Source organism: Procambarus clarkii, chromosome 45 (genome assembly GCF_040958095.1).
Source record: "Procambarus clarkii isolate CNS0578487 chromosome 45, FALCON_Pclarkii_2.0, whole genome shotgun sequence".
Classification (NCBI taxonomy): domain Eukaryota; kingdom Metazoa; phylum Arthropoda; class Malacostraca; order Decapoda; family Cambaridae; genus Procambarus; species Procambarus clarkii.
The window spans coordinates 19,761,830-19,787,748 of NC_091194.1; the positions used below are offsets into that span (position 1 = coordinate 19,761,830).

The 25,919-nt window shown below is 42.0% G+C and overlaps 1 protein-coding gene across 1 annotated transcript; it reads right to left on the reverse strand.

Moving 5' to 3' along the window:
• Positions 1 to 295: 295 nt before the first annotated feature.
• LOC123769721 (uncharacterized) lies at positions 296 to 25,681 on the reverse strand. Its single transcript, XM_045760934.2, has 4 exons — positions 25,463 to 25,681; positions 12,098 to 12,333; positions 9,345 to 9,499; positions 296 to 1,990 (listed from the first exon to the last, which is right to left on the reverse strand). The coding sequence occupies exon 4, from the start codon at positions 1,922 to 1,924 to the stop codon at positions 296 to 298; it is 1,629 nt and encodes a 542-aa protein (XP_045616890.2). The 5' UTR covers positions 1,925 to 1,990; positions 9,345 to 9,499; positions 12,098 to 12,333; positions 25,463 to 25,681.
• Positions 25,682 to 25,919: the final 238 nt, after the last annotated feature.

Sequence of the window (25,919 nt, forward strand, 5' to 3'; positions counted from 1 at the left end):
GCTACTGCTTGTAAGAGTTCACCATACATGCTGACTCCTACAGCTACTGCTTGCAAGAATGCACCATACATGCTGACTCTTACAGCTACTGCTTGTAAGAATGCATCATACATGCTGACTCTTACAGCTACTGCTTGCAAGAATGCACCATACATGCTGACTCCTACAGCTACTGCTTGTAAGAGTTCACCATACATGCTGACTCTTACAGCTACTGCTTGTAAGAATGCACCATACATGCTGACTCCTACAGCTACTGCTTGTAAGAATGCACCATACATGCTGACTCTTACAGCTACTGCTTGTAAGAATGCATCATAACATGCTGACTCTTACCTACAGCTACTGCTTGCAAGAATGCACCATACATGCTGACTCTTACAGCTACTGCTTGTAAGAATGCATCATACATGCTGACTCTTACAGCTACTGCTTGCAAGAATGCACCATACATGCTGACTCCTACAGCTACTGCTTGTAAGAGTTCACCATACATGCTGACTCTTACAGCTACTGCTTGTAAGAATGCACCATACATGCTGACTCCTACAGCTACTGCTTGTAAGAATGCACCATACATGCTGACTCTTACAGCTACTGCTTGTAAGAATGCATCATACATGCTGACTCTTACAGCTACTGCTTGTAAGAATGCACCATACATGCTGACTCTTACAGCTACTGCTTGTAAGAATGCATCATACATGCTGACTCTTACAGCTACTGCTTGTAAGAATGCACCATACATGCTGACTCTTACAGCTACTGCTTGTAAGAGTTCACCATACATGCTGACTCTTACAGCTACTGCTTGTAAGAATGCACCATACATGCTGACTCTTACAGCTACTGCTTGTAAGAATGCACCATACATGCTGACTCTTACAGCTACTGCTTGTAAGAATGCACCATACATGCTGACTCTTACAGCTACTGCTTGTAAGAATGCACCATACATGCTGACTCTTACAGCTACTGCTTGTAAGAATGCACCATACATGCTGACTCTTACAGCTACTGCTTGTAAGAATGCACCATACATGCTGACTCTTACAGCTACTGCTTGCAAGAATGCACCATACATGCTGACTCCTACAGCTACTGCTTGTAAGAGTTCACCATACATGCTGACTCTTACAGCTACTGCTTGTAAGAATGCACCATACATGCTGACTCCTACAGCTACTGCTTGTAAGAATGCACCATACATGCTGACTCCTACAGCTACTGCTTGTAAGAATGCACCATACATGCTGACTCTTACAGCTACTGCTTGTAAGAGTGCATCATACATGCTGACTCTTACAGCTACTGCTTGTAAGAATGCACCATACATGCTGACTCTTACAGCTACTGCTTGTAAGAGTTCACCATACATGCTGACTCTTACAGCTACTGCTTGTAAGAATGCACCATACATGCTGACTCTTACAGCTACTGCTTGTAAGAATGCACCATACATGCTGACTCTTACAGCTACTGCTTGTAAGAATGCACCATACATGCTGACTCTTACAGCTACTGCTTGCAAGAATGCACCATACATGCTGACTCTTACAGCTACTGCTTGTAAGAATGCACCATACATGCTGACTCTTACAGCTACTGCTTGCAAGAATGCACCATACATGCTGACTCTTACAGCTACTGCTTGTAAGAATGCACCATACATGCTGACTCTTACAGCTACTGCTTGTAAGAATGCACCATACATGCTGACTCTTACAGCTACTGCTTGCAAGAATGCACCATACATGCTGACTCTTACAGCTACTGCTTGTAAGAATGCACCATACATGCTGACTCTTACAGCTACTGCTTGCAAGAATGCACCATACATGCTGACTCTTACAGCTACTGCTTGTAAGAATGCACCATACATGCTGACTCTTACAGCTACTGCTTGCAAGAATGCACCATACATGCTGACTCTGAGCTACTTCTTGAAGGAAGACACCACGTCCACCACGGTGTTGTGAAGACTGTCCAACTGAAACAATACAAAGTCACCAATTGTGTCACATCCTGAGAAGTGGTAGAGAGGTCATGTCATCATTTGTGTTAACAGGTCAAGATCTGCCAGCAGCAGCAGCAGCAGCACTCAAAGGACTGTACAATGATTCAATGTTCCTTCAAGGCTCCGAGATATATATATATACCGTTGTATGTGTGTATGTGTGTATTCACCTAGTTGTACTTGTAGGGGTTGAGCTCTGGCTCTTTCGGCCCGCCTCTCAACTGTCAATCAATCAACTGATATTTTTTGTATTTTTCCCACATACACACACACACACACAGGAAGCCGCCCATAGCCAGAGTTCCTATTTACGGCTAGGTGAACAGAGGCATCAGGGTGAAAGAAACTGCTCATTTGTTTCCGCCGTCGCCGGGGATCGATCCCCGGATCCTAGCATTACGAATCCCGAGCGCTGTCAGGCCCCCCGCTGTAATTACTTACAGTGTAGTTACAGGATGAGAGCTACGCTCGTGGTGTCCCGTCTTCCCAGTACTCTATCATATAACGCTTTGAAGCTACTGACGGTCTTGGCCTCCACCACCTTCTCACCCTGACTTGTTCCAATCATCTACCACTGTTTGCGAAGGTCAATTTTCGTATATTTTCTTCGGCAGCTTTGTTTAGTTAGTTTAAATCTACTACCTCTTGCTCTTGAATTTCCAGGTTTCAGGAAATCTTCCCTATCAATTTTATTGATTCCTGTTACTATTTTGTACGTAGTGATCATATCACCTCTCTTGCTTCTATCTACTAGTTTTAACATATTTAATGCCTCTAACCTCTCCTCGTAGCTCTTGTCCTTCAGTTCTAGGAGCCACATAGTGGCATGCCTTTGCACCTTTTCCAGTTTGTTGATGTGCCACACAACTGCTGCATATTCTAGCTTTGGCCTAACAAAAGTCGTGAACAATTTCTTTAGTATATCGCCATCCTGTATTTAAAAGCAATTCTGAAGTTAGAAAGTGTAGCATTGGTCCCTCGCACAATGTTCTTTATGTGGTCCTCAGGTGATAGTTTTCTATATAGAACAACCCTATAGAACAACCCTTAGAAAGAATTCTTTATCAGAATTCTTTAAAGATTTCTCACATAATTTATAGGATGTGTGTGGTCTATGTTCTCCTATTCCACATTCCATAACATGGCATTTATTTGACCAAGTGGTGCTCCATATACTTATTTTGTAAAGGACTTCTTGAAGGGAATGCCAAATAATCTAAGTTACTTATCTTCCCTATTATTTTAACATCATCAGTAAACATGTTCATATAAGTCCGTATGCCATCTGGTAGATCGTTTATGTAGACAATGAACATTACCAGTGCAAGGACTGAACCCTGCGGTACTCCACTTATGACATTTCTCCAGTCCGATACATTTCCTTTGATTACGGCCCTCATTTTTCTATCCGTTAGAATTTTTTTCATCCATGTTAGAAGCTTACCTGTCACCCCTCCAATATGTTCCAGAACAACCTCTTATGTGGAACTCTGTCGAAAGCCTTTTTTTTTTTAGGTTCAGATAGATGCAGTCAACCAAACCATCTCTTTCCTGTAAAATCTCTGTGGCTCGATCACAGAAACTGAGTAAATTCGTCATACAGGATCTTCCAGATCGAAAACCATACTGATGGTCTGATATTATATCGTTTTTCTCCAGGTGTTCTACCCATTTAGTTTTTACTATTTTTTCCAATATTTTGACTTACACTTGTCAACGATACAGGTCTATAATTGAGGGGGTTTTCCCTGCTGCCACTTTCGAACTATGTTAGCCTGTTTCCACACATCAGCTACAACTCCTGTAAACAGGGATGCCTGAAAAATCATTTGAAGTGAAATGCTGAGTTCAGGTGCACATTCTCTCAGAACTCATGGTGAAACTCCATCTGGGCCAACTGCTTTGTTCTTTCTTAGCTCCTTGAGCATTTTTTCCATTTCGTCTCTAGACACCTGTATGTGCTCTATATTGTTCTCTGGAATTCTAAGTGTTTTTGGTTCCCTGAAGATTTAAATTTGTACAAACACACTTTGGAACTTTTCGTTTAATGTTTCACACATTTTCTTTTCATTTTCCGTAAATCTGTTTCCTATTTTCAACCTTTGAATATTATCCTTTACCTGCAATTTGTTGTTAATGAAGTTTTAGAATAGGCCTGGTTCTGTTTTACATTTATCCGCTATCCCTTTTTCAAAATTTCATTTTGCCTCTTCTCACTGCCGTGTAGTTGTTTCTGGCATCTTTGTATCGCTGGTTTGTTTGGGTGACTTCTAAATATATTGATTCCATTTCTGTGCCTGTTAGTCTGTGGCTCTGTTGCAATTTCTGTTTAAACAATTCTGTTTCCTAGATCTGCATCTCTGTTTTGATATGAATGCTTGTGTGCCTTCATCGTATATTTTGTAAAATTTGGGATACATCTCATTTACTTCCCTCCCTAGCAACAAGTCTGTTCAATTACACTCATTAAAAAATTATCTAACGTCCCCATAGTGGCCTCTCTTGAAATCGAGTTTAACAACTGTTTTAATGTCTCCATTTTCTTCTAGATTATATTTCAACGCATATGTAATGTCCAACAGGACATGATCACTCTTTCTCAAGGGAGGAAGGTAGTAGATGTCAAATATCTTTTCTTCCTTCCTGGTGAATAATAGATCCAGTACTGACGGAACATCCCCTTCACTCATTCTTGTGGCCTGCTTGACGTATTGATACATGTCTCCAAAATGAGGATTACAAATTTGCCTGTCCAAATGTCCTCCGTTCTTGCTTCGTAAGCCTCCCAGTCTATTGCTTTAAAGATGAAGTCCCTCAATACCAACAATTGTGATTTATCTTTATCTGTTTGTATTATAATCTCTCTCATGACCATGATGAGGCCCTCTCGATTGTTATCCAGTTCTTCCTTACTCTATGTCTTGCTTGCTGATGGGCTGTAAGCATTTACGATTATCAGTTTATCATCCTGATTCCAGACCTGCAATGCCTCTATGTCAACTTCTCGAGGGTTGTAAAGTATTAATGTTCTTTCACCAGCACAGCCACTCCTCCCCCCCCCCTTCCGAGTTTTCATGTCCTGTCTCCAAACTGAGTAGCCTTTGGGAATACGGCTTCATTTAAAATATTTCCTTTAAGTTTGGTGTCTGTTAATGTGACAATATCTGGGCCCTTAAGTTGAACTTGCAACTCCAATATTTTTTTATCTTACTCCATCTATGTTGGTATATATAATTTTCAGGAACATGTTCCCTTCCCCTTTTCTTTACTCCTTCTTCCTCTAATGATTTTGTTGCTCTGTTTTTATGTACCATTTCACTAGCTTTCCAGTCTCTAACACTTTGTAGAAAAAAAGAATTTCTTTCTTCTTCATTTATATTACCATTTAGACGTTTTGCTTCAATGAGGTCCATTTTCAGCTTTTCTCTGTCTTTCTTTGAGAGGTCTTGTCTTATTGACCAAAGTTTGCCATCCTCATCACTCTGTAATTTCCTGGCATTTCTAAGCACTTCCGTCATTTGTTTCACTCCATTTAATGTCACCCTTAAGGGGCGGTTCTTGTCTTTTTCATATTTTCCTATACTCTCAAAATCACTGACATTTTCCTTTGAATTGAGGCGTTCTCCTAAACCTACTATTTCCTCTATGATTTTCATTTCTCCTGCTGCTCTGTCCACCCTAGATGATATTTCCTTTTCTTAACACCCGATAATTATTATGGACTTACTTCCATCTGCAGTTTTGTACTAATTTACTGTTGGCCACCAGTTCTTTCCTAATTGCTTGCCTAATTTCTGATTCTTGTTTGCCATTTCTGGTTTTGACTTCCAAACACATTTCTTTGATCGCCTCTTTCTCTTTTATAACTTGCGCATACGTCTCTTGTATTTATTTATTTTATTTATTACTTTATTTCTTTGTGTTGATCTCTTTTTTTTTTATCCCAACCTCTTGTGTTGGGTGATGCAGGGTTTTAGATCCCTGCCTATTTGGCCATGATACACTTTATTACAATCGATATAAGGAATCTTATAGACTCCAGTGCCCTTAGCTCTATTTCTTTTCTGATGAGACGTTCACTAATTCGTTACTGACTTTGTTTGGGTAACTGAAAATCAATTTTGTTTTACCATATTGCTTAAGTTATCAGCGTTGTGCTCTAAGGTAGAACTATATGGAATGACGAAGGTGCTCTTAGAGGCGGCCTCCCGCTGCCTAGTGGTGTGTCTGGTAGACATTTGCATTGGCAACTTTTAAATCTTCGCCCAGGAGCCCAAGCTTACCCTATTTATATGGTCTACCCTAAACTCATAAGGTTGTTATTCATTACATTATAGATGATTAGATTTTCTTTTATTAAAACTATTATATAAAAATTTGATTATATGAACTTAACCTACCAAACGTAACCTAACCTAGCATAACTAACCCAGCAATTCATGCTCTTAATATAAAATAATAATATTAATTGGAATAAACCAAACTAAAAAGAAATATTTGTAAGTAACGAAAAATCACTCTACCTGTTAGGCAAATTGGCCATTGCATACCAGGTCAGAATTAGATGTAAGGAAAGCAATAGGATCACACTAAATTTCGTGTTTGAAACTAAGAGCGGAAGTAGATATATTATTTGATCATTTATCTAGGGTCTATAATGTATCATTAGATACTGGGAAAGTCTCAGACACATGGAAGACTACAAACATGGTGCCGATATTCCAGAAAAGAAACTTACTTGAGGCTTTAAACTACAGATCAGTGTTAAATGACATGGATCCCATGAAACATGCTGAAGATAATTACATAGAGGAAAGTGAAACATCCAGAGTACTTATGATTAAGTTCTATGACAAGGCCACCACGATACGACATGAGAAAGGTTAGGTGGATTGCATCTTCCAGGATTGTCAGCCTTTACCACTCCTTTACAAAAGGCTAATTCACAAGTGGGAAGTTACTGGACTGGATTAGTGAGTATTCAACAAATAAAAAATACAGAGTTATGGTGAAAGAGGAAATGGAAGGGAAATGGCAAGCCTGAACAACTAACTGTTCGAGACTCTTGTAAATGATCTCCTGGAGAAGGCAGGACCGTAAGTGGCAGTGCTTCCACCGCTGCCCACTGGATGGGGGGCGGTGTGCAAGGACAAACATATCAATTGTGACACTAGCTCTCCACATATGTCAGTTGCTTAATTTAGAAACTGTACTTGTGGTCGGTCTCGAGCCCATTGATGATATGACGACTTATACTGAATTTTGTAACTAGCTCATCAAGATTGTAACTTGCTTAGCTAAATGAATTGTGGGGTTCAGTCCCTGAGCCCATTATGTGCCTCTGTAACCCTTTCCACTACCGCCCACAAGATGGGTATGGGGTGCATAATAAATGAACTAAACTCACTTATGAACTTAAGTAAAGAAACCATCAAAATGCTATACACAGCTTACACCACAAGAAGAAAATTCAGAAAGTTCAGAGATACTTTATGAAACTAGTACCAGAGAAAAGGGAAGATGAGGGGGAAAGCGCCCAGTCATTACGACTATATAGCACAGTACCAGAGAAAAGAGAAATGAGCTATGGAAATAGGTAAGAGAATTAACATAATGGGATGAGAAGAAAGGATGACCAGAGGTAATATGAACACATCATATAGGAGAGGGAGACGAATAGACTAAATGCATACAGACAGATGAAAGTTGAAAACCCAAACGTGCACGAGACAAGTAAGAGAAACACTGAAGCAGCGAGTTATAATAATATGTCATCAATATGAGCGGAAGGCTGTGTGAGTGAGCACCATTTACAGCTTGGAGGGGGAGGTCTGGCTGGCCATGTACACAACTAGGGAACATTTACAGCTTGGAGGGGTAGGTCTGGCTGGTCATGTACACAACTAGGGAACATTTACAGCTTGGAGGGGGAGGTCTGGCTGGCCATGTACACAACTAGGGAACATTTACAGCTTGGAGGGGTAGGTCTAGCTGGTCATGTACACAACTAGGGAACATTTACAGCTTGGAGGGGGAGGTCTGGCTGGCATGTACACAACTAGGGAACATTTACAGCTTGGAAGGGTAGGTCTGGCTGGCATGTACACAACTAGGGAACATTTACAGCTTGGAGGGGGAGGTCTGGCTGGCCATGTACACAACTAGGGAACATTTACAGCTTGGAGGGGGAGGTCTGGCTGGCCATGTACACAACTAGGTGAACATTTACAGCTTGGAGGGGGAGGTCTGGCTGGCCATGTACACAACTAGGGAACATTTACAGCTTGGAGGGGTAGGTCTGGCTGGCCATGTACACAACTAGGGAACATTTACAGCTTGGAGGGGGAGGTCTGGCTGGCCATGAACACAACTAGGGAACATTTACAGCTTGGAGGGGGAGGTCTGGCTGGCCATGTACACAACTAGGGAACATTTACAGCTTGGAGGGGTAGGTCTGGCTGGCCATGTACACAACTAGGGAACATTTACAGCTTGGAGGGGTAGGTCTGGCTGGCCATGTACACAACTAGGGAACATTTACAGCTTGGAGGGGGAGGTCTGGCTGGCCATGTACACAACTAGGGAACATTTACAGCTTGGAGGGGTAGGTCTGGCTGGCCATGTACACAACTAGGGAACATTTACAGCTTGGAGGGGGAGGTCTGGCTGGCCATGTACACAACTAGGGAACATTTACAGCTTGGAGGGGTAGGTCTGGCTGGCCATGTACACAACTAGGGAACATTTACAGCTTGGAGGGGTAGGTCTGGCTGGCCATGTACACAACTAGGTGAACATTTACAGCTTGGAGGGGGAGGTCTGGCTGGCCATGTACACAACTAGGGAACATTTACAGCTTGGAGGGGTAGGTCTGGCTGGCCATGTACACAACTAGGGAACATTTACAGCTTGGAGGGGGAGGTCTGGCTGGCCATGAACACAACTAGGGAACATTTACAGCTTGGAGGGGTAGGTCTGGCTGGCCATGTACACAACTAGGTGAACATTTACAGCTTGGAGGGGGAGGTCTGGCTGGCCATGTACACAACTAGGGAACATTTACAGCTTGGAGGGGGAGGTCTAGCTGGCCATGTACACAACTAGGGAACATTTACAGCTTGGAGGGGGAGGTCTGGCTGGCCATGTACACAACTAGTCAACATTTACAGCTTGGAGGGGGAGGTCTGGCTGGCTATGTACACAACTAGGGAACATTTACAGCTTGGAGGGGTAGGTCTGGCTGGCCATGTACACAACAAGGGAACATTTACAGCTTGGAATGGTAGGTCAGGCTGGCCATGTACACAACAAGGGGACACACACACACCTGTTGATGGAAGTTGACGTTCATGTCCCTAGCAACACTGTACAGTGCTCTAATGTGCGCCATGGCAGCTTTATCTTCCTCATGCAGCTCACGCCAATGGCTCAGCCATTCATTACTGGATGTTTCCAGCACTTTCAGTAGCTGCTCATTGCATTCTGTAAATTAGAGAAAACTCAAGGTAAGAAGTACATACATACATACATACATATATATATATATATATATATATATATATATATATATATATATATATATATATATATATATATATATATATATATATATATATATATATATATATATGTCGTACCTAGTAGCCAGAACGCACTTCTCAGCCTACTATGCAAGGCCCGATTTGCCTAATTAGCCAAGTTTTCATGAATAATTGTTTTTCGACTACCTAACCTACCTACCCTAACCTAACCTAACTTTTTCGGCTACCTAACCTATAAAGATAGGTTAGGTTAGGTTAGGTAGGGTTGGTTAAGTTCGGTCATATATCTACGTTATTTTTAACTCCAATAAAAAAAAATGACCTCATACATAATGAAATGAGTAGCTTTATCATTTCATAAGAAAAAAATTAGAGAAAATATATTAATTCAGGAAAACTTGGCTTATTAGGCAAATCGGGCCTTGCATAGTAGGCCGAGAAGTGCGTTCTGGCTACTAGGTACGACATATATATATATATATATATATATAACTGAAAACTCACACCCCAGAAGTGACTCGAACCCATACTCCCACAACTGGTATGTACAGGGACGCCTTAATCCGCTTGACCATCACGACCGGACATAAGGAAGTGATAGCCGAGGCTATATGAACCACTTCCCCGCCGGCACTCGGATGGTAATCTTGGGCATAGCATTTTATCAAATCACCTCATTCTTTGGGGCACACGTGAGAAACACAAATGCAAACAAGCCTGAATGGTCAAAATTCATTGACCATTCATTTGACCATTCAGGCTTGTTTGCATTTGTGTTCCTCACGTGTGCCCCAAAGAATGAGGTGATTTGATAAAATGCTATGCCCAAGATTACCATCCGAGTGCCGGCGGGGAAGTGGTTCATATAGCCTCGGCTATCACTTCCTTATGTCCGGTCGTGATGGTCAAGCGGATTAAGGCGTCCCTGTACATACCAGTTGTGGGAGTATGGGTTCGAGTCACTTCTGGGGTGTGAGTTTTCAGTTGTATATAGTCCTGGGGACCATTCAGGCTTGTTTGCATATATATATATATATATATATATATATATATATATATATATATATATATATATATATATATATATATATATATATATATATACACAAGTATATGCGAACAAGCCTGAATGGTCCCCCAGGACTATATGCAATTGAAAACTCACACCCCAGAAGTGACTCGAACCCATACTGCCAGAAGCAACGCAACTGGTATGTACAGGACACCATAATCTGCTTGACCATCACGACCTGACAAAAGGAAGTGATAGTTGAAACTATTTGAACCACCTCCCCCAGCCGGCACTCAGATGGTAATCTTGGGCATAGTATTTTATCATATCACCTCATTCTTTGGGGCACACGTGAGGAACACAAATGCGAACAAGCCTGAATGGTCCCCAGGACTATATGCAACTGAAAACTCACACCCCAGAAGTAACTCGAACCCATACTGCCAGGAGCAACGCAACTGGCATGTACAGGACACCTTAATCCACTCGACCATCATGACCGGACAATAAGGACAATAATACCAGTTGCGTTGCTCCTGGCAGTATGGGTTCGAGTCACTTCTGGGGTGTGAGTTTTCAGTTATATATATATATATATATATATATATATATATATATATATATATATATGTATATATATATATATATATATATATATATATATATATATATATTTATATATATATATGTCGTACCTAGTAGCCAGAACTCACTTCTCAGCCTACTATGCGAGGCCCGATTTGCCTAATAAGCCAAGTTTTACTGAATTAATATATTTTCTCTAATTTTTTTCTTATGAAATGATAAAGCTACCCATTTCATTATGTATGAGGTCATTTTTTTTTATTGGAGTTAAAATTAACGTAGATATATGACCGAACCTAACCAACCCTACCTAACCTAACCTAACCTATCTTTATAGGTTAGGTTAGGTTAGGTAGCCGAAAACGTTAGGTTAGGTTAGGTTAGGTAGGTTAGGTTGTCGAAAAAACATTAATTCATAAAAACTAGGCTTATTAGGCAAATCAGGCCTTGCATAGTAGGCTGAGAAGTGAGTTCTGGCTACTAGGTACGACATATATATATATATATATATATATATATATATATATATATATATATATATATATATATATATATATATATATATATATATAACCTTGCTACAATATATTTTGTCATCTTTCAAGATATGTTAGATTAAGGACCGACCCGAAATGCTATGCGTGTTAGTGGCTTTGCAACAATGTACAAATTCCTGTCTTATGTAATTTCACCAACCAATTGTACCTTCTCGTGAACAATTATTATTTTTATTATTTATTTGGATTACGAATGGTGTGAATTACCAGGATAGCTTTGCTTTGTTACCGGATAGTAGTGTTTTAACCTGATTATCATTTACCTATTTAGCGAGAAATAATTTTCTGGTAGGAACTCCTGCATCCTACAGAAAGAGGAAAAAGCGTAAAGATAATGATGATAAATTATATTACTCCTATTATAATTAATTTCATAGTAGCTCACCCTTCCAAATTGTAACTGGGTTAGAGTGAGTCTTATAGTCTTCAGACTTCATAGCAGTTGTCACTAACGTCTTGCTAGCTGGTCCATCACTCTCATCTGACATACATTGTTTCTTGCCATTAACTACTTGCATGTTAGCGGACACCTCATTTTCCTCCAAGACTCGTTGTTTCTTGCCAGTCATCTCTGACGCATGATGCAGCAAGTCTTGAACTTGGTGATGCTGCATGCTCAACCTGGAACCAATAAATCACGCAATGTTAAAACAGATTGAATCTACTTCATCCACTTGTCAAATACAGTGGATGAAGAGTGCGGGCCAGGGGCCAGATTCACGAAGCAGATGCACAAGCACTTACGAACCTGTCCATCTTCTCACAATCTTTGACGGCTTTGTTCACAATTATTAAACAGTTAGTGAGCTCCGAAGCAACAGGATGGTGTTCATAACAATAACAACAGTTGATTGAGAAATTTTCATGCTTGTAAATGTTTAATAAATGTAACCAAAGCCGTCAAAGACTGAGGAAAGATGTACACGTTCGTAAGTACTTGCGTAACTGCTTCGTGAATCCGGGTCCTGGCAGATTATTCACAGCAAGTGGACACAAGGGTAGAGAAAGAGTTTAGCACTGAAAATTCGAGTTATAATGTGGAGATTATAAGAACTATACATGTTTAATGTCTTTAAGGTAGTTGCTGATGTCAATATCTTTATTCAGTAAGTTAAGGACGGGGGATCAAGAAACCCGCGCTCCTTGAGAGAACTCGAGCAACATCAAAGACCCCAAGACTTTTTCAACACTTCCTGTACACATTCGGGGCATAACTGGCCGACCTCTAGAAGCGTTCACAAGAGAACTCGACAACTTAATAGTTTGCTTCTCTAAATTAAGATATTTGTTATATATCCTCTCTGTTATAATGCGTCGCTTTATGTCGCTAACTTGTAAATTATTTATATATTTTTACATTTACTCAGCAAAGTGACAAGCAGGGTTTTGTCACTTGTTATAATAGTGCACAAGGATGGACACACTGCTGGCCAGGGTCTGTCTTACCCCTTCCCTTCCCTTCTCCTCTCTCTCCCCTTCATCACCTATCCTCTCCCTCTCTAATCCTTTCTTCTCCCACTATTACCCTCTCCCATCTCTCCACCTCCTCCACCAATCTCCCTAACTCTCTCCTTCCCTCACTTCAAACATCCCCAGTCTCTCCCTTTTATTTTTCTTTCTGAAAGTGTAACATTTAATGCACGTTTATCGTTTTCAATTGAAGAAATCTAGGGATTCTGTCAGTCACGTTTCACTGATTAGGCTCGACCCCCCTACCCCCTAATTAGTAGGATAAATAGGACCGACCCCGAACAGCCTATCTTTGTCCCATACCCCAGACCATTCACGCTGAATAGTTGGATGAGGCTAGCCCTAAATGTCTGTAACTAATCTAGGACAGACATACAGACATTCTCACTTTGCCTGTCCAAAATTGGAGGCCAAACGCTTGGGGCTAGCTTCACCCAAATTTACAGAGGGAATGGTCTAGGAAACAGAATGACCACAGGCAGGTCAGAGGTCGCCAGAGTTCAAAAGGGAACAGCATGCCAGGGACACATTCACACCCCCGCGACAAATTTTGGCACTGCCCTCCAGCTACACAGCTAAACAATATTTTGATAACAAACATTTCAAAACCATTTTTCTTACAGTAATATACACACCACTGTTCACTGATCTGGAGAAATTAACAGACATTTCCTGCTACTCATAATTTGTCTGTAGTCATATAAAACAAGACGTTCCTCCGACACCTTCAGAGTTTCTCAAGCCATGAACCTTTCTCAGAGTAAATGGGCCGCTAAGCTCCTCTCACCAGTCTGCACACACGAACACACACCCTAGCAAGCTGTTAGAACTTTTAGAAGAGAGACAGACACAAAGGCAAATAGACAGTAGATAAATAGATGGATGGAAAAATGGATAGATGGATTGATAGATGAATAGATGGATGGACAGATGGATTAATGGATATAGATACATAGATGGTTAAATATAGATATATGGATGGATAGATGAAGATTGACAGATGGACAGACAGCTGGAGAAATAGATGGATGGATAGATGAAGATAGATAAGTGGATGAGAGAGACAGACCCAAGCAACACCAGGTACCCCACTTTATATGTATGTATGCATATATATCTATACTATAAGTGAGAACGTGTCATTGTCTGTCTGTCCAAAGTTGGAGGTCAACTCTATTGAATTGATTGGGAGTTTCATGGAGGATTTTTCAACCAGGATCCAGGAGTTTTACTGGATCAACCAGGATATTTATGGTTGGCCCACCTACACTCTGACGCGTGGGTAATGGTGTTCACTCCCTTATGGATCACAATAAAGTCACAATGGTAAATCACAAATCATAAATTCTTATAAATCACAAAAAATATATCAATGAGAAAATAATTTTGGGGCAACGGGGTGACTTGAACCAGCGTTCTGGACATTCCCGGACACCTGCCTTAACCCACTTGGCCACGATAGAACAACACCATCCAGGCCGGAAAACACTACTGAATTCACTGTGTGATTCCAGAGGGCCTTTATTTTTACGGTTTTCTGTAATAAATTAATAATGCAATTGAATTTTCTTGAATTTGCATAAATATCAACTCATATATTAATGAATAAAGATTTTAGATTTAAACTGATGTTGTCATTACTATGCCTATTACTGTTACTCCTGCTGTTATCATTACAAATAATATATATCATATATGATTAGCTATGATTATCATATATGTAACAATATATACCGCCTCTCAAAATGTTTTGCACTGCAATGTCTACAAATGTAAGTATAATTTACTCTGCTGTATGCGCGTTCAGTCCGTCTAGGATCATAAAGACTTGTATAAGTTGTTATTAATAATGCCTCTGCCAATCTGTTAACCAAAAGTTGGCCGCGGAGATATTGCCATTTGGTATATATGGGACCCAGTACGAGTCTCCTTATGACCCAAAAGGGAATGGCGACGGTGTGCAGCGTAGGTAGGAGAGTAGCCTATCTTGCTTCCCTTGCCGCTTCCTCCATGCGGAGGACCCAGCAAAATCGCACCGTTTTGTATTTGAGGCAGAAGATGGTGGTGGGAGGCAGAGAGCTACAGGTGGTGGGCATGGAGCTCTTTCAGTCCGTTATCTTGTTCAGTGATGGAATCCGGCTGCTATAGATCCGGTCGGTCTGGATCACAGAACCACCATAATAAAGTTGACTGTGACTAACATAGCATGCTTCATGCCTTTACCACCTACTCGTGTCAATTACACTCCCATCAATTGCAACGTAATAAATTTTCAATAAAATATACATATATCGGAACCAATGAGATCATAATTTACTGCTCCAGAAAAAATTACAATACAATTAATACAGCCATCCCCAGCGGGGAATTTACGACTTTGTATCACAACCTATGACGGGAAGTCAGCCATGGAAGTTGTACTAGTTTTAAGTAAGCTTCCTGCCGGTAGTTAATCCGGTCGAAATTAAGACAGACGAATAAGCATGAAGAGTTAATAGGTTAAGGTTAGTGAAGAAACTGAAGTAAATGTTAAGAAAATATTTGATGTAAAGTAAATCATTCAAATAATAATGTAAAACAAGAGCAAAGGTAAATAACACAAAATTGTATTGAGCGCATTTGAGTGTAGTTAGTAACACACAGAGGGCAACCTGGCACAGGGTTAATTACGGGAATACTGAGGTAAAGTCCTGAGCACAGGAGGAGAGTTTCGACATTATCTCTCTTTACTCCCATTCTATGTGGTCGCAAATGGAGGAAAATAATACAGGGATCCCCCCCCCAAAAAAAAACTGGAGTCATTTTCACACTTTCCTGTTTGCCCTTGGCATACAGTATACATAAATACTAAAAGTTCCCGATGAACAGTAGTTCCCGATGATTATTTACAGTGTGGTTATACGTAAAAATTAATTGCAATGTCGGAAGGCCGTTTAAGCTAAGTACATTTCAAATTAAAGGTGCACATTTTGGCTTAGCGAGGCTGTAATTTGTCCGTATAGCTGTATCTGACAGCGACGGGTCTGGCTTATTAGCAATTCAATTTCTTTCTTTATTATGCATCCCATACCCATCCTGTGGGCGGTGGTGGAAAGGGTTACAGTCACATAATCGGTTCAGGAACTGAACCCCAGAGTTCATATAAGCCTAACATGTACTGTGTAAATAAACTGGTTGCTTGTTCCCAGACACAATGAATTAATTTTTATATGCTATTACTACCACTACTACTACTAATAATAATTTATAATTTTGAAATCCAGAGGATCAGATTACAGCAGTAACTTAGTGGGCACTGTATGTGAATATTGTATAAGGCCAGTAATCGATTGCATGGAGCAGTAATTACTTCCTCAGAGTGAAGCTGTGCTGTGAGACACTTGAGATGTGTTCAACTATCGCAAAATGGTTCAAGTAACAAAAAGAGAGCATCCTTAAGGTGGTTGGCGGATGTGTGGTGGATTTCAACAATTTTGGGGGCCTCGTAGCCTGGTGGATAGCGCGCAGGACTCGTAATTCTGTGGCGCGGGTTCGATTCCCTCACGAGGCAGAAACAAATGGGCAAAGTTTCTTTCACCCTAAGTGCCCCTGTTACCTAGCAGTAAATAGGTACCTGGGAGTTAGTTAGCTGTCACGGGCTGCTTCCTGGGGGTGGAGGCCTGGTCGAGGACCGGGCCGCGGGGACACTAAAGCCCCGAAAGCATCTCAAGATAACGTTTACAAACTGTGAGGAGTATGGGTTGCCAGCTGACCTCAGGGGTCTAACGGCTGAGGGGACAGCGCTCGGGATTCGTAGTCCTAGGGTCCGGGTTCGATCCCCGGAGGAGGCGGAAACAAATGGGCACAGTTTTTTTCACCCTGATGCCTCTGTTCACCTATCAATAAATAGGTACCTGGTAATTAGACAGCTGCTTCCTGGACGTGTGTGTGAAGAAATAAAAAACAAAGAAAAAACAATCAGTTGATTGATTGACAGGTGAGAGGCGGTCCCAAAGAGCCAAAGCTCCACGCCCGCAAGTACAACTAGGTGAGTACAGAGGCAGGGTAAGGTATGTGGCCCGCCAGGGTACCTTATACTGTCAGTGGTCTGTGCTGGTATCTGGGTTGTTGTGGTAACAGACTCCATATCTCACCTTAACCTGGCATTTACCATGCTATTTCCAAACTTCAATTAGTAATAAATTAAATCTGTGACTTTATGTTCTAAAAAAAGTTACACTAGCGAAGTGGTCAGCGTAACCGATTCACAACTAAAAGGTCCTGGGTTCACACAGCACGGCAGGACGGAAACGTTTGGGCACGATTCTTCATCTGATGGCCCCATTCACCTAGCAATAAATAAAATAGGTAATTGTTGTGGAGGGCATCGTGAGGAAGATCCGGAGTTGGCCTAAGGCCCAAGACAGACCTTGAAGACCAACGTTGCCAACACGTTGCAGGAAACCGAATTGATGGGGGTTTGGTACAAATGTTTTACCTGGCCCAAACCTGCTTGTAAACACTTGGGGTATATGCGAAGGTTGAATTATGAAAACTTTAAATCTGAAAGATGAACGAAAACTAATTTAATTAAATAAAAACTGCTAACAATTCAAATGTTCCATTGAAATAGGCTGCGAGGCGAGGCGTGGCATATGCGACCCACTCGGTAACATTTTATGCGATATTTGGTGTCGCCTTTATGTGTGAATACTGTCAACATTTAGTTACATATAAACTAAACACTTCCTTACAATCTAAAGTTAAGATGCAGGTAGTCTAAGGTTAAGATTCAGGGAGCTAAGATTATGACACAGGTAACCCAAGGTAAAGATAAAAGTAGCCAATACGTTAAGATAAAGGCAGTCTAAGGTTAACATACAAGTAGTCTAAGGTTAAAATACCCGTGGTCTAAGGTTAACATACAAGTAGTCTAAGGTTAAAATACCTAAGTCTAAGGTTTAGATACAAGTAACCTAAGTTTAATATACAGGCAGCTTAAGATTAAGTTACAGGAAGCCTAAAGTTAAAATACAGGTAGTCTAAGGTTAAAATACCCGTGGTCTAAGGTTAAAATACAGGCAGTCTAAAGTTAAAATACCTAAGTCTAAGGTTTAGATACAAGTAACCTAAGTTTAAGATACAGGTAGCTTAAGATTAAGTTACAGGTAGCCTAACGTTAAAATACAGGTAGCATAAGGTAAAGATACGGGCAGCCTAAGGCAAAGATTCTGGTAGCCTAGTGTAAGGTCACGAAGCTTGTAAGCCGTGCCCTCGAGTACGACCTTACGAAACCTGTCCTTACTTTCTTATTTATAATATAGGTACGTTACTTTACACCAGGAATGTAGAACCAATGGACGTTTATAAACACTTCAAACACAAGAATGACCACTTGGGACCGGTACCATATTTTTGCATTGGCGGGACTCAAGAAACAAGCAAAGTGCGCATGCATTACACTTATTTAAACATAGCAACAGGGATAATACACTAACAAGGAAAACTCTTACTCACCAGATTAACGATTACAGTTCCCGTCACTAAGATATATATACACTACGGGCTCACCATAGCCCGTGCTAAATGAAACTATTTGTTCCAAGTAGTGAATCTTAAACAACAACACAACAACTCAGATATAAATGGAGGTCAATAACCTCACACAGAGAGGTGAGTACCCCAAGAGCACACACCGGCGAGTACCTCACCAGCACTCACCACACAACCTGTGTGTGGAGTCTCAGCCCTCTCTCTCCCTCGTGGAGTGCAGGGCCGCTACTCTCACCACACAACCTGTGTGTGGAGTCTCAGCCCTCTCTCTCCCTCGTGGAGTGCAGGGCCGCTACTCTCACCACACAACCTGTGTGTGAAGTCTCAGCCCTCTCTCTCCCTCGTGGAGTGCAGGGCCGCTACTCTCACCACACAACCTGTGTGTGGAGTCTCAGCCCTCTCTCTCCCTCGTGGAGTGCAGGGCCGCTACTCTCACCACACAACCTGTGTGTGGAGTCTCAGCCCTCTCTCTCCCTCGTGGAGTGCAGGGCCGCTACTCTCACCACACAACCTGTGTGTGGAGTCTCAGCCCTCTCTCTCCCTCGTGGAGTGCAGGGCCGCTACTCTCACCAGCACTCACCACACAACCTGTGTGTGGAGTCTCAGCCCTCTCTCTCCCTCGTTGAGTGCAGGGCCGCTACTCTCACCAGCACTCACCACACAACCTGTGTGTGGAGGCGATGAGTCACAATATCGTGGCTGAAGTATGTTGACCAGACCACACACTAGAAGGTGAAGGGACGACGACACTTCGGTCCGTCCTGGACCATTCTCAAGTCGATTGAGAATGGTCCAGGAGATTGAGAATTCACAATTGACTTATGGTCCAGGATGGACCGAAACGTCGTCGTCCCTTCACCTTCCAGTGTGTGGTCTGGTCAACATACTGTGTGTGGAGTCTCAGCCCTCTCTCTCTCGTGGAGTGCAGGGATGCTACTCTTACTGAAACGCACGGGAAAACTTTACACACAGAATCCTACTACAAATGCCAGGAAACGCTTTGCGTAATAGTGGCTTTAGGCATTTTATGTACTAGCCCTAACTATAAATCCATCACTCTTTGTAAAATCTCTTGTATGTACCTTACCTAAATAAACATTTGATTTGATTTGATTTGAAATAAAACAAAAATTAACACAAGTAAAAGAAACTGGTATTTTAACTAGGAGAAACATTCAAATGAACCACAGAAGCTAAACTTTTTATACCAGTTATTGCACTAAGGTTAAGATAGAGGTAGAGTAAGGTTAAGAAACAGGTAGACTGCATAATGTTAAGATAAAGGTAGCCTGCCTAACGTTGAGACAGCGGTAGCCTTGCCTAAAGTTAAGATAGAGGTAGGCCAAGCCTAAAGTTAAGATAGAGGTAGACCAAGCCTAAAGTTAAGATAGAGGTAGACCAAGCCTAAAGTTAAGATAGAGGTAGACCAAGCCTAAAGTTAAGATAGTTAGACCAAGCCTAAAGTTAAGATAGAGGTAGACCAAGCCTAAAGTTAAGATAGAGGTAGGCCAAGCCTAAAGTTAAGATAGAGGTAGACCAAGCCTAAAGTTAAGATAGAGGTAGACCAAGCCTAAAGTTAAGACAGAGGTAGACCAGGCCTAAAGTTAAGATAGAGGTAGACCAAGCCTAAAGTTAAGATAGAGGTAGACCAAGCCTAAAGTTAAGATAGTTAGACCAAGCCTAAAGTTAAGATAGAGATAGACCAAGCCTATAGTTAAGATAGAGGTAGACCAAGCCTAAAGTTAAGATAGTTAGACCAAGCCTAAAGTTAAGATAGAGGTAGACCAAGCCTAAAGTTCAGATAGAGGTAGGCCAAGCCTAAAGCCTAAAGTTAAGATAGAGGTAGACCAAGCCTAAAGTTAAGATAGTTAGACCAAGCCTAAAGTTAAGATAGAGGTAGACCAAGCCTAAAGTTAAGATAGAGGTAGACCAAGCCTAAAGTTAAGATAGAGGTAGACCAAGCCTAAAGTTAAGATAGAGGTAGACCAAGCCTAAAGTTAAGACAGAGGTAGACCAAGCCTAAAGTTAAGACAGAGGTAGACCAAGCCTAAAGTTAAGACAGAGGTAGACCAAGCCTAAGGTTAAGACAGAGGTAGACCAAGCCTAAAGTTAAGACAGAGGTAGACCAAGCCTAAAGTTAAGATAGAGGTAGACCAAGCCTAAGGTTAAGACAGAGGTAGACCAAGCCTAAGGTTAAGATAGAGGTAGACCAAGCCTAAGGTTAAGATAGAGGTAGACCAAACATAAGGTTAAGATAGAGGTAGACCAAACCTAAGGTTAAGATAGAGGTAGACCAAGCCTAAAGTTAAGCCAGAGGTAGACCAAGCCTAAAGTTAAGATAGAGGTAGGCCAAGCCTAAAGTTAAGATAGAGGTAGACCAAACCTAAAGTTAAGATAGAGGTAGACCAAACCTAAAGTTAAGATAGAGGTTGATCAAGTCTAAAGTTAAGATAGAGGTAGAACAAGCCTAAGGTTAAGATAGAGGTTGATCAAGTCTAAAGTTAAGACAGAGGTAGACCAAGCCTAAGGTTAAGACAAGTAGCCTAAGCCTAAGGTTAAGACAGAGGTAGACGAAGTCTAAGGTTAAGACAGAGGTAGACCAAGCCTAAGGTTAAGACAGAGGTAGACTAAGCCTAAGGTTAAGACAGAGGTAGACCAAGTCTAAGGTTAAGACAGAGGTAGACCAAGCCTAAGGTTAAGACAGAGGTAGACCAAGCCTAAGGTTAAGACAGAGGTAGACCAAGCCTAAGGTTAAGACAGAGGTAGACCAAGCCTAAGGTTAAGACAGAGATAGACCAAGCCTAAGGTTAAGACAGAGGTAGACCAAGTCTAAGGTTAAGACAGAGGTAGACCAAGCCTAAGGTTAAGACAGAGGTAGACCAAGCCTAAGGTTAAGACAGAGGTAGACCAAGCCTAAGGTTAAGACAGAGGTAGACCAAGCCTAAGGTTAAGACAGAGGTAGACCAAGCCAAAGGTTAAGACAGAGGTAGACCAAGCCTAAGGTTAAGACAGAGGTAGACCAAGCCTAAGGTTAAGACAGAGGTAGACCAAGCCTAAGGTTAAGACAGAGGTAGACCAAGTCTAAGGTTAAGACAGAGGTAGACCAAGCCTAAGGTTAAGACAGAGGTAGACCAAGCCTAAAGTTAAGATAGAGGTAGACCAAGCCTAAAGTTAAGATAGAGGTAGACCAAGCCTAAGGTTAAGATAGAGGTAGGCCAAGCCTAAAGTTAAGATAGAGGTAGACCAAACCTAAAGTTAAGATAGAGGTTGATCAAGTCTAAAGTTAAGATAGAGGTAGAACAAGCCTAAAGTTAAGATAGAGGTAGACCAAACCTAAAGTTAAGATAGAGGTTGATCAAGTCTAAAGTTAAGATAGAGGTAGAACAAGCCTAAGGTTAAGATAGAGGTTGATCAAGTCTAAAGTTAAGACAGAGGTAGACCAAGCCTAAGGTTAAGACAAGTAGCCTAAGCCTAAGGTTAAGACAGAGGTAGACGAAGTCTAAGGTTAAGACAGAGGTAGACCAAGCCTAAGGTTAAGACAAAGGTAGACCAAGCCTAAGGTTAAGACAGAGGTAGACCAAGCCTAAGGTTAAGACAGAGGTAGACCAAGCCTAAGGTTAAGACAGAGGTAGACCAAGTCTAAGGTTAAGACAGAGGTATACCAAGTCTAAGGTTAAGACAGAGGTAGACCAAGCCTAAGGTTAAGACAGAGGTAGACCAAGCCTAAGGTTAAGACAGAGGTAGACCAAGCCTAAGGTTAAGACAGAGGTAGACCAAGTCTAAGGTTAAGACAGGTAGACCAGGCCTAAGGTTAAGACAGAGGTAGACCAAGCCTAAGGTTAAGACAGAGGTAGACCAAGCCTAAGGTTAAGACAGAGGTAGACCAAGCCTAAGGTTAAGACATAGGTAGACCAAGCCTAAGGTTAAGACATAGGTAGACCAAGTCTAAGGTTAAGACAGAGGTAGACCAAGTCTAAGGTTAAGACAGAGGTAGACCAAGCCTAAGGTTAAGACAGAGGTAGACCAAGTCTAAGGTTAAGACAGAGGTAGACCAAGTCTAAGGTTAAGACAGAGGTAGACCAAGCCTAAGGTTAAGACAGAGGTAGACCAAGTCTAAGGTTAAGACAGAGGTAGACCATGTCTAAGGTTAAGACAGAGGTAGACCAAGCCTAAGGTTAAGACAGAGGTAGACCAAGTCTAAGGTTAAGACAGAGGTAGACCAAGCCTAAGGTTAAGACAGAGGTAGACCAAGCCTAAGGTTAAGACAGAGGTAGACCAACCCTAAGGTTAAGACAGAGGTAGACCAAGTCTAAGGTTAAGACAGAGGTAGACCAAGTCTAAGGTTAAGACAGAGGTAGACCAAGCCTAAGGTTAAGACAGAGGTAGACCAAGCCTAAGGTTAAGACAGAGGTAGACCAAGTCTAAGGTTAAGACAGAGGTAGACCAAGTCTAAGGTTAAGACAGAGGTAGACCAAGCCTAAGGTTAAGACAGAGGTAGACCAAGTCTAAGGTTAAGACAGAGGTAGACCAAGCCTAAGGTTAAGACAGAGGTAGACCAAGCCTAAGGTTAAGACAGAGGTAGACCAAGCCTAAGGTTAAGACAGAGGTAGACCAAGTCTAAGGTTAAGACAGAGGTATACCAAGTCTAAGGTTAAGACAGAGGTAGACCAAGCCTAAGGTTAAGACAGAGGTAGACCAAGCCTAAGGTTAAGACAGAGGTAGACCAAGTCTAAGGTTAAGACAGAGGTAGACCAAGTCTAAGGTTAAGAGAGGTAGACCAGGCCTAAGGTTAAGACAGAGGTAGACCAAGCCTAAGGTTATGACAGAGGTAGACCAAGCCTAAGGTTAAGACAGAGGTAGACCAAGTCTAAGGTTAAGACAGAGGTATACCAAGTCTAAGGTTAAGACAGAGGTAGACCAAGCCTAAGGTTATGACAGAGGTAGACCAAGCCTAAGGTTAAGACAGAGGTAGACCAAGCCTAAGGTTAAGACAGAGGTAGACCAAGCCTAAGGTTAAGACAGAGGTAGACCAAGTCTAAGGTTAAGACAGAGGTAGAACAAGCCTAAGGTTAAGACAGAGGTAGACCAAGCCTAAGGTTAAGACAGAGGTAGACCAAGCCAAAGGTTAAGACAGAGGTAGACCAAGCCTAAGGTTAAGACAGAGGTAGACCAAGTCTAAGGTTAAGACAGAGGTAGAACAAGCCCAAGGTTAAGACAGAGGTAGACCAAGCCCAAGGTTAAGACAGAGGTAGACCAAGCCTAAGGTTAAGACAGAGGTAGACCAAGCCTAAGGTTAAGACAGAGGTAGACCAAGCCTAAGGTTAAGACAGAGGTAGACCAAGCCTAAGGTTAAGACAGAGGTAGACCAAGCCTAAGGTTAAGACAGAGGTAGACCAAGCCTAAGGTTAAGACAGAGGTAGACCAAGCCTAAGGTTAAGACAAGTAGCCTAAGCCTAAGGTTAAGACAGAGGTAGACCAAGCCTAAGGTTAAGACAGAGGTAGACCAAGTCTAAGGTTAAGACAGAGGTAGACCAAGCCTAAGGTTAAGACAGAGGTAGACCAAGCCTAAGGTTAAGACAGAGGTAGACCAAGCCCTAAGGTTAAGACAGAGGTAGACCAAGCCTAAGGTTAAGACAGAGGTAGACCAAGCCTAAGGTTAAGACAGAGGTAGACCAAGTCTAAGGTTAAGACAGAGGTAGAACAAGCCTAAGGTTAAGACAGAGGTAGACCAAGCCTAAGGTTAAGACAGAGGTAGACCAAGCCAAAGGTTAAGACAGAGGTAGACCAAGCCTAAGGTTAAGACAGAGGTAGACGAAGTCTAAGGTTAAGACAGAGGTAGACGAAGTCTAAGGTTAAGACAGAGGTAGAACAAGCCCAAGGTTAAGACAGAGGTAGACCAAGCCTAAGGTTAAGACAGAGGTAGACCAAGCCTAAGGTTAAGACAGAGGTAGACCAAGCCTAAGGTTAAGACAGAGGTAGACCAAGCCTAAGGTTAAGACAGAGGTAGACCAAGCCTAAGGTTAAGACAGAGGTAGACCAAGCCTAAGGTTAAGACAGAGGTAGACCAAGCCTAAGGTTAAGACAAGTAGCCTAAGCCTAAGGTTAAGACAGAGGTAGACCAAGCCTAAGGTTAAGACAGAGGTAGACCAAGTCTAAGGTTAAGACAGAGGTAGACCAAGCCTAAGGTTAAGACAGAGGTAGACCAAGCCTAAGGTTAAGACAGAGGTAGACCAAGCCTAAGGTTAAGACAGAGGTAGACCAAGCCTAAGGTTAAGACAGAGGTAGACCAAGCCTAAGGTTAAGACAGAGGTAGACCAAGCCTAAGGTTAAGACAGAGGTAGAGCAAGTCTAAGGTTAAGACAGAGGTAGAACAAGCCTAAGGTTAAGACAGAGGTAGACCAAGCCTAAGGTTAAGACAGAGGTAGACCAAGCCTAAGGTTAAGAGGTAGCCTAAGGTCCCGGGGGTGTTAGTGTGGTGTAAGGCAGCACTGGGCGCCGGGGGAGATCTTCAGGTGACGACGGCCGCCAAGTTTCACCCACAGTTACTTCCAAGTATAACTTGGCGGGTCACATTAACTAAGAAGCCTATAATTCCCAGGAGTCCAGCACGCCGGTCATTTGATGGCCGTATATGGCCAACACTCGGCCAGTGCTTGCCACCATGCTCTCCCCAGGGAGGCGAGAGGGACGCCACCTAACAGTTGCTCAGGAAATAACATTTCGGCAGTAAATTTGAGAGTGTACTTACTCTGGGGTCCTTATGTGGGTGAGCCCGGGGGACTGTGGGGGCGGCATGGTGGCGCTCACACCCTCCAGGTGCTCCATCACCACACGTGTGTGTGTCCTGCAGCAGCAGTAGCAGCAGCAGTAGCAGCAGTAGCAGCAGCAGCAGCAGCAGGACCCGTCCTCACACTGGCCAGGCCGGGACGCCTCACTGCCCGCCAGCACACGCCTCCCAAACCTTAAACCTCACCATTAAACATCATAATAACTCGTAAAAGTGAAAATTAAGTGTATTTCAAATTAATATTATATTCAACACATCATATTTTACCACCTGATAATTCAATAATTTAAATGATTAGTTTTTTAATTCAACTGCCACCTAAATTTAAAATTAGCTTAAGGACGGCGAGTTGATCGTCATATTGTTATTTTATGAGACCACACGACCACTGTGGGACCACACGACCACTGTGGGACCA

Bases quoted from the DNA above. Each gene is read 5' to 3' on its own strand.
- LOC123769721 (XM_045760934.2), bottom strand. From the start codon at position 1,924: ATGTATGGTGCATTCTTGCAAGCAGTAGCTGTAAGAGTCAGCATGTAT.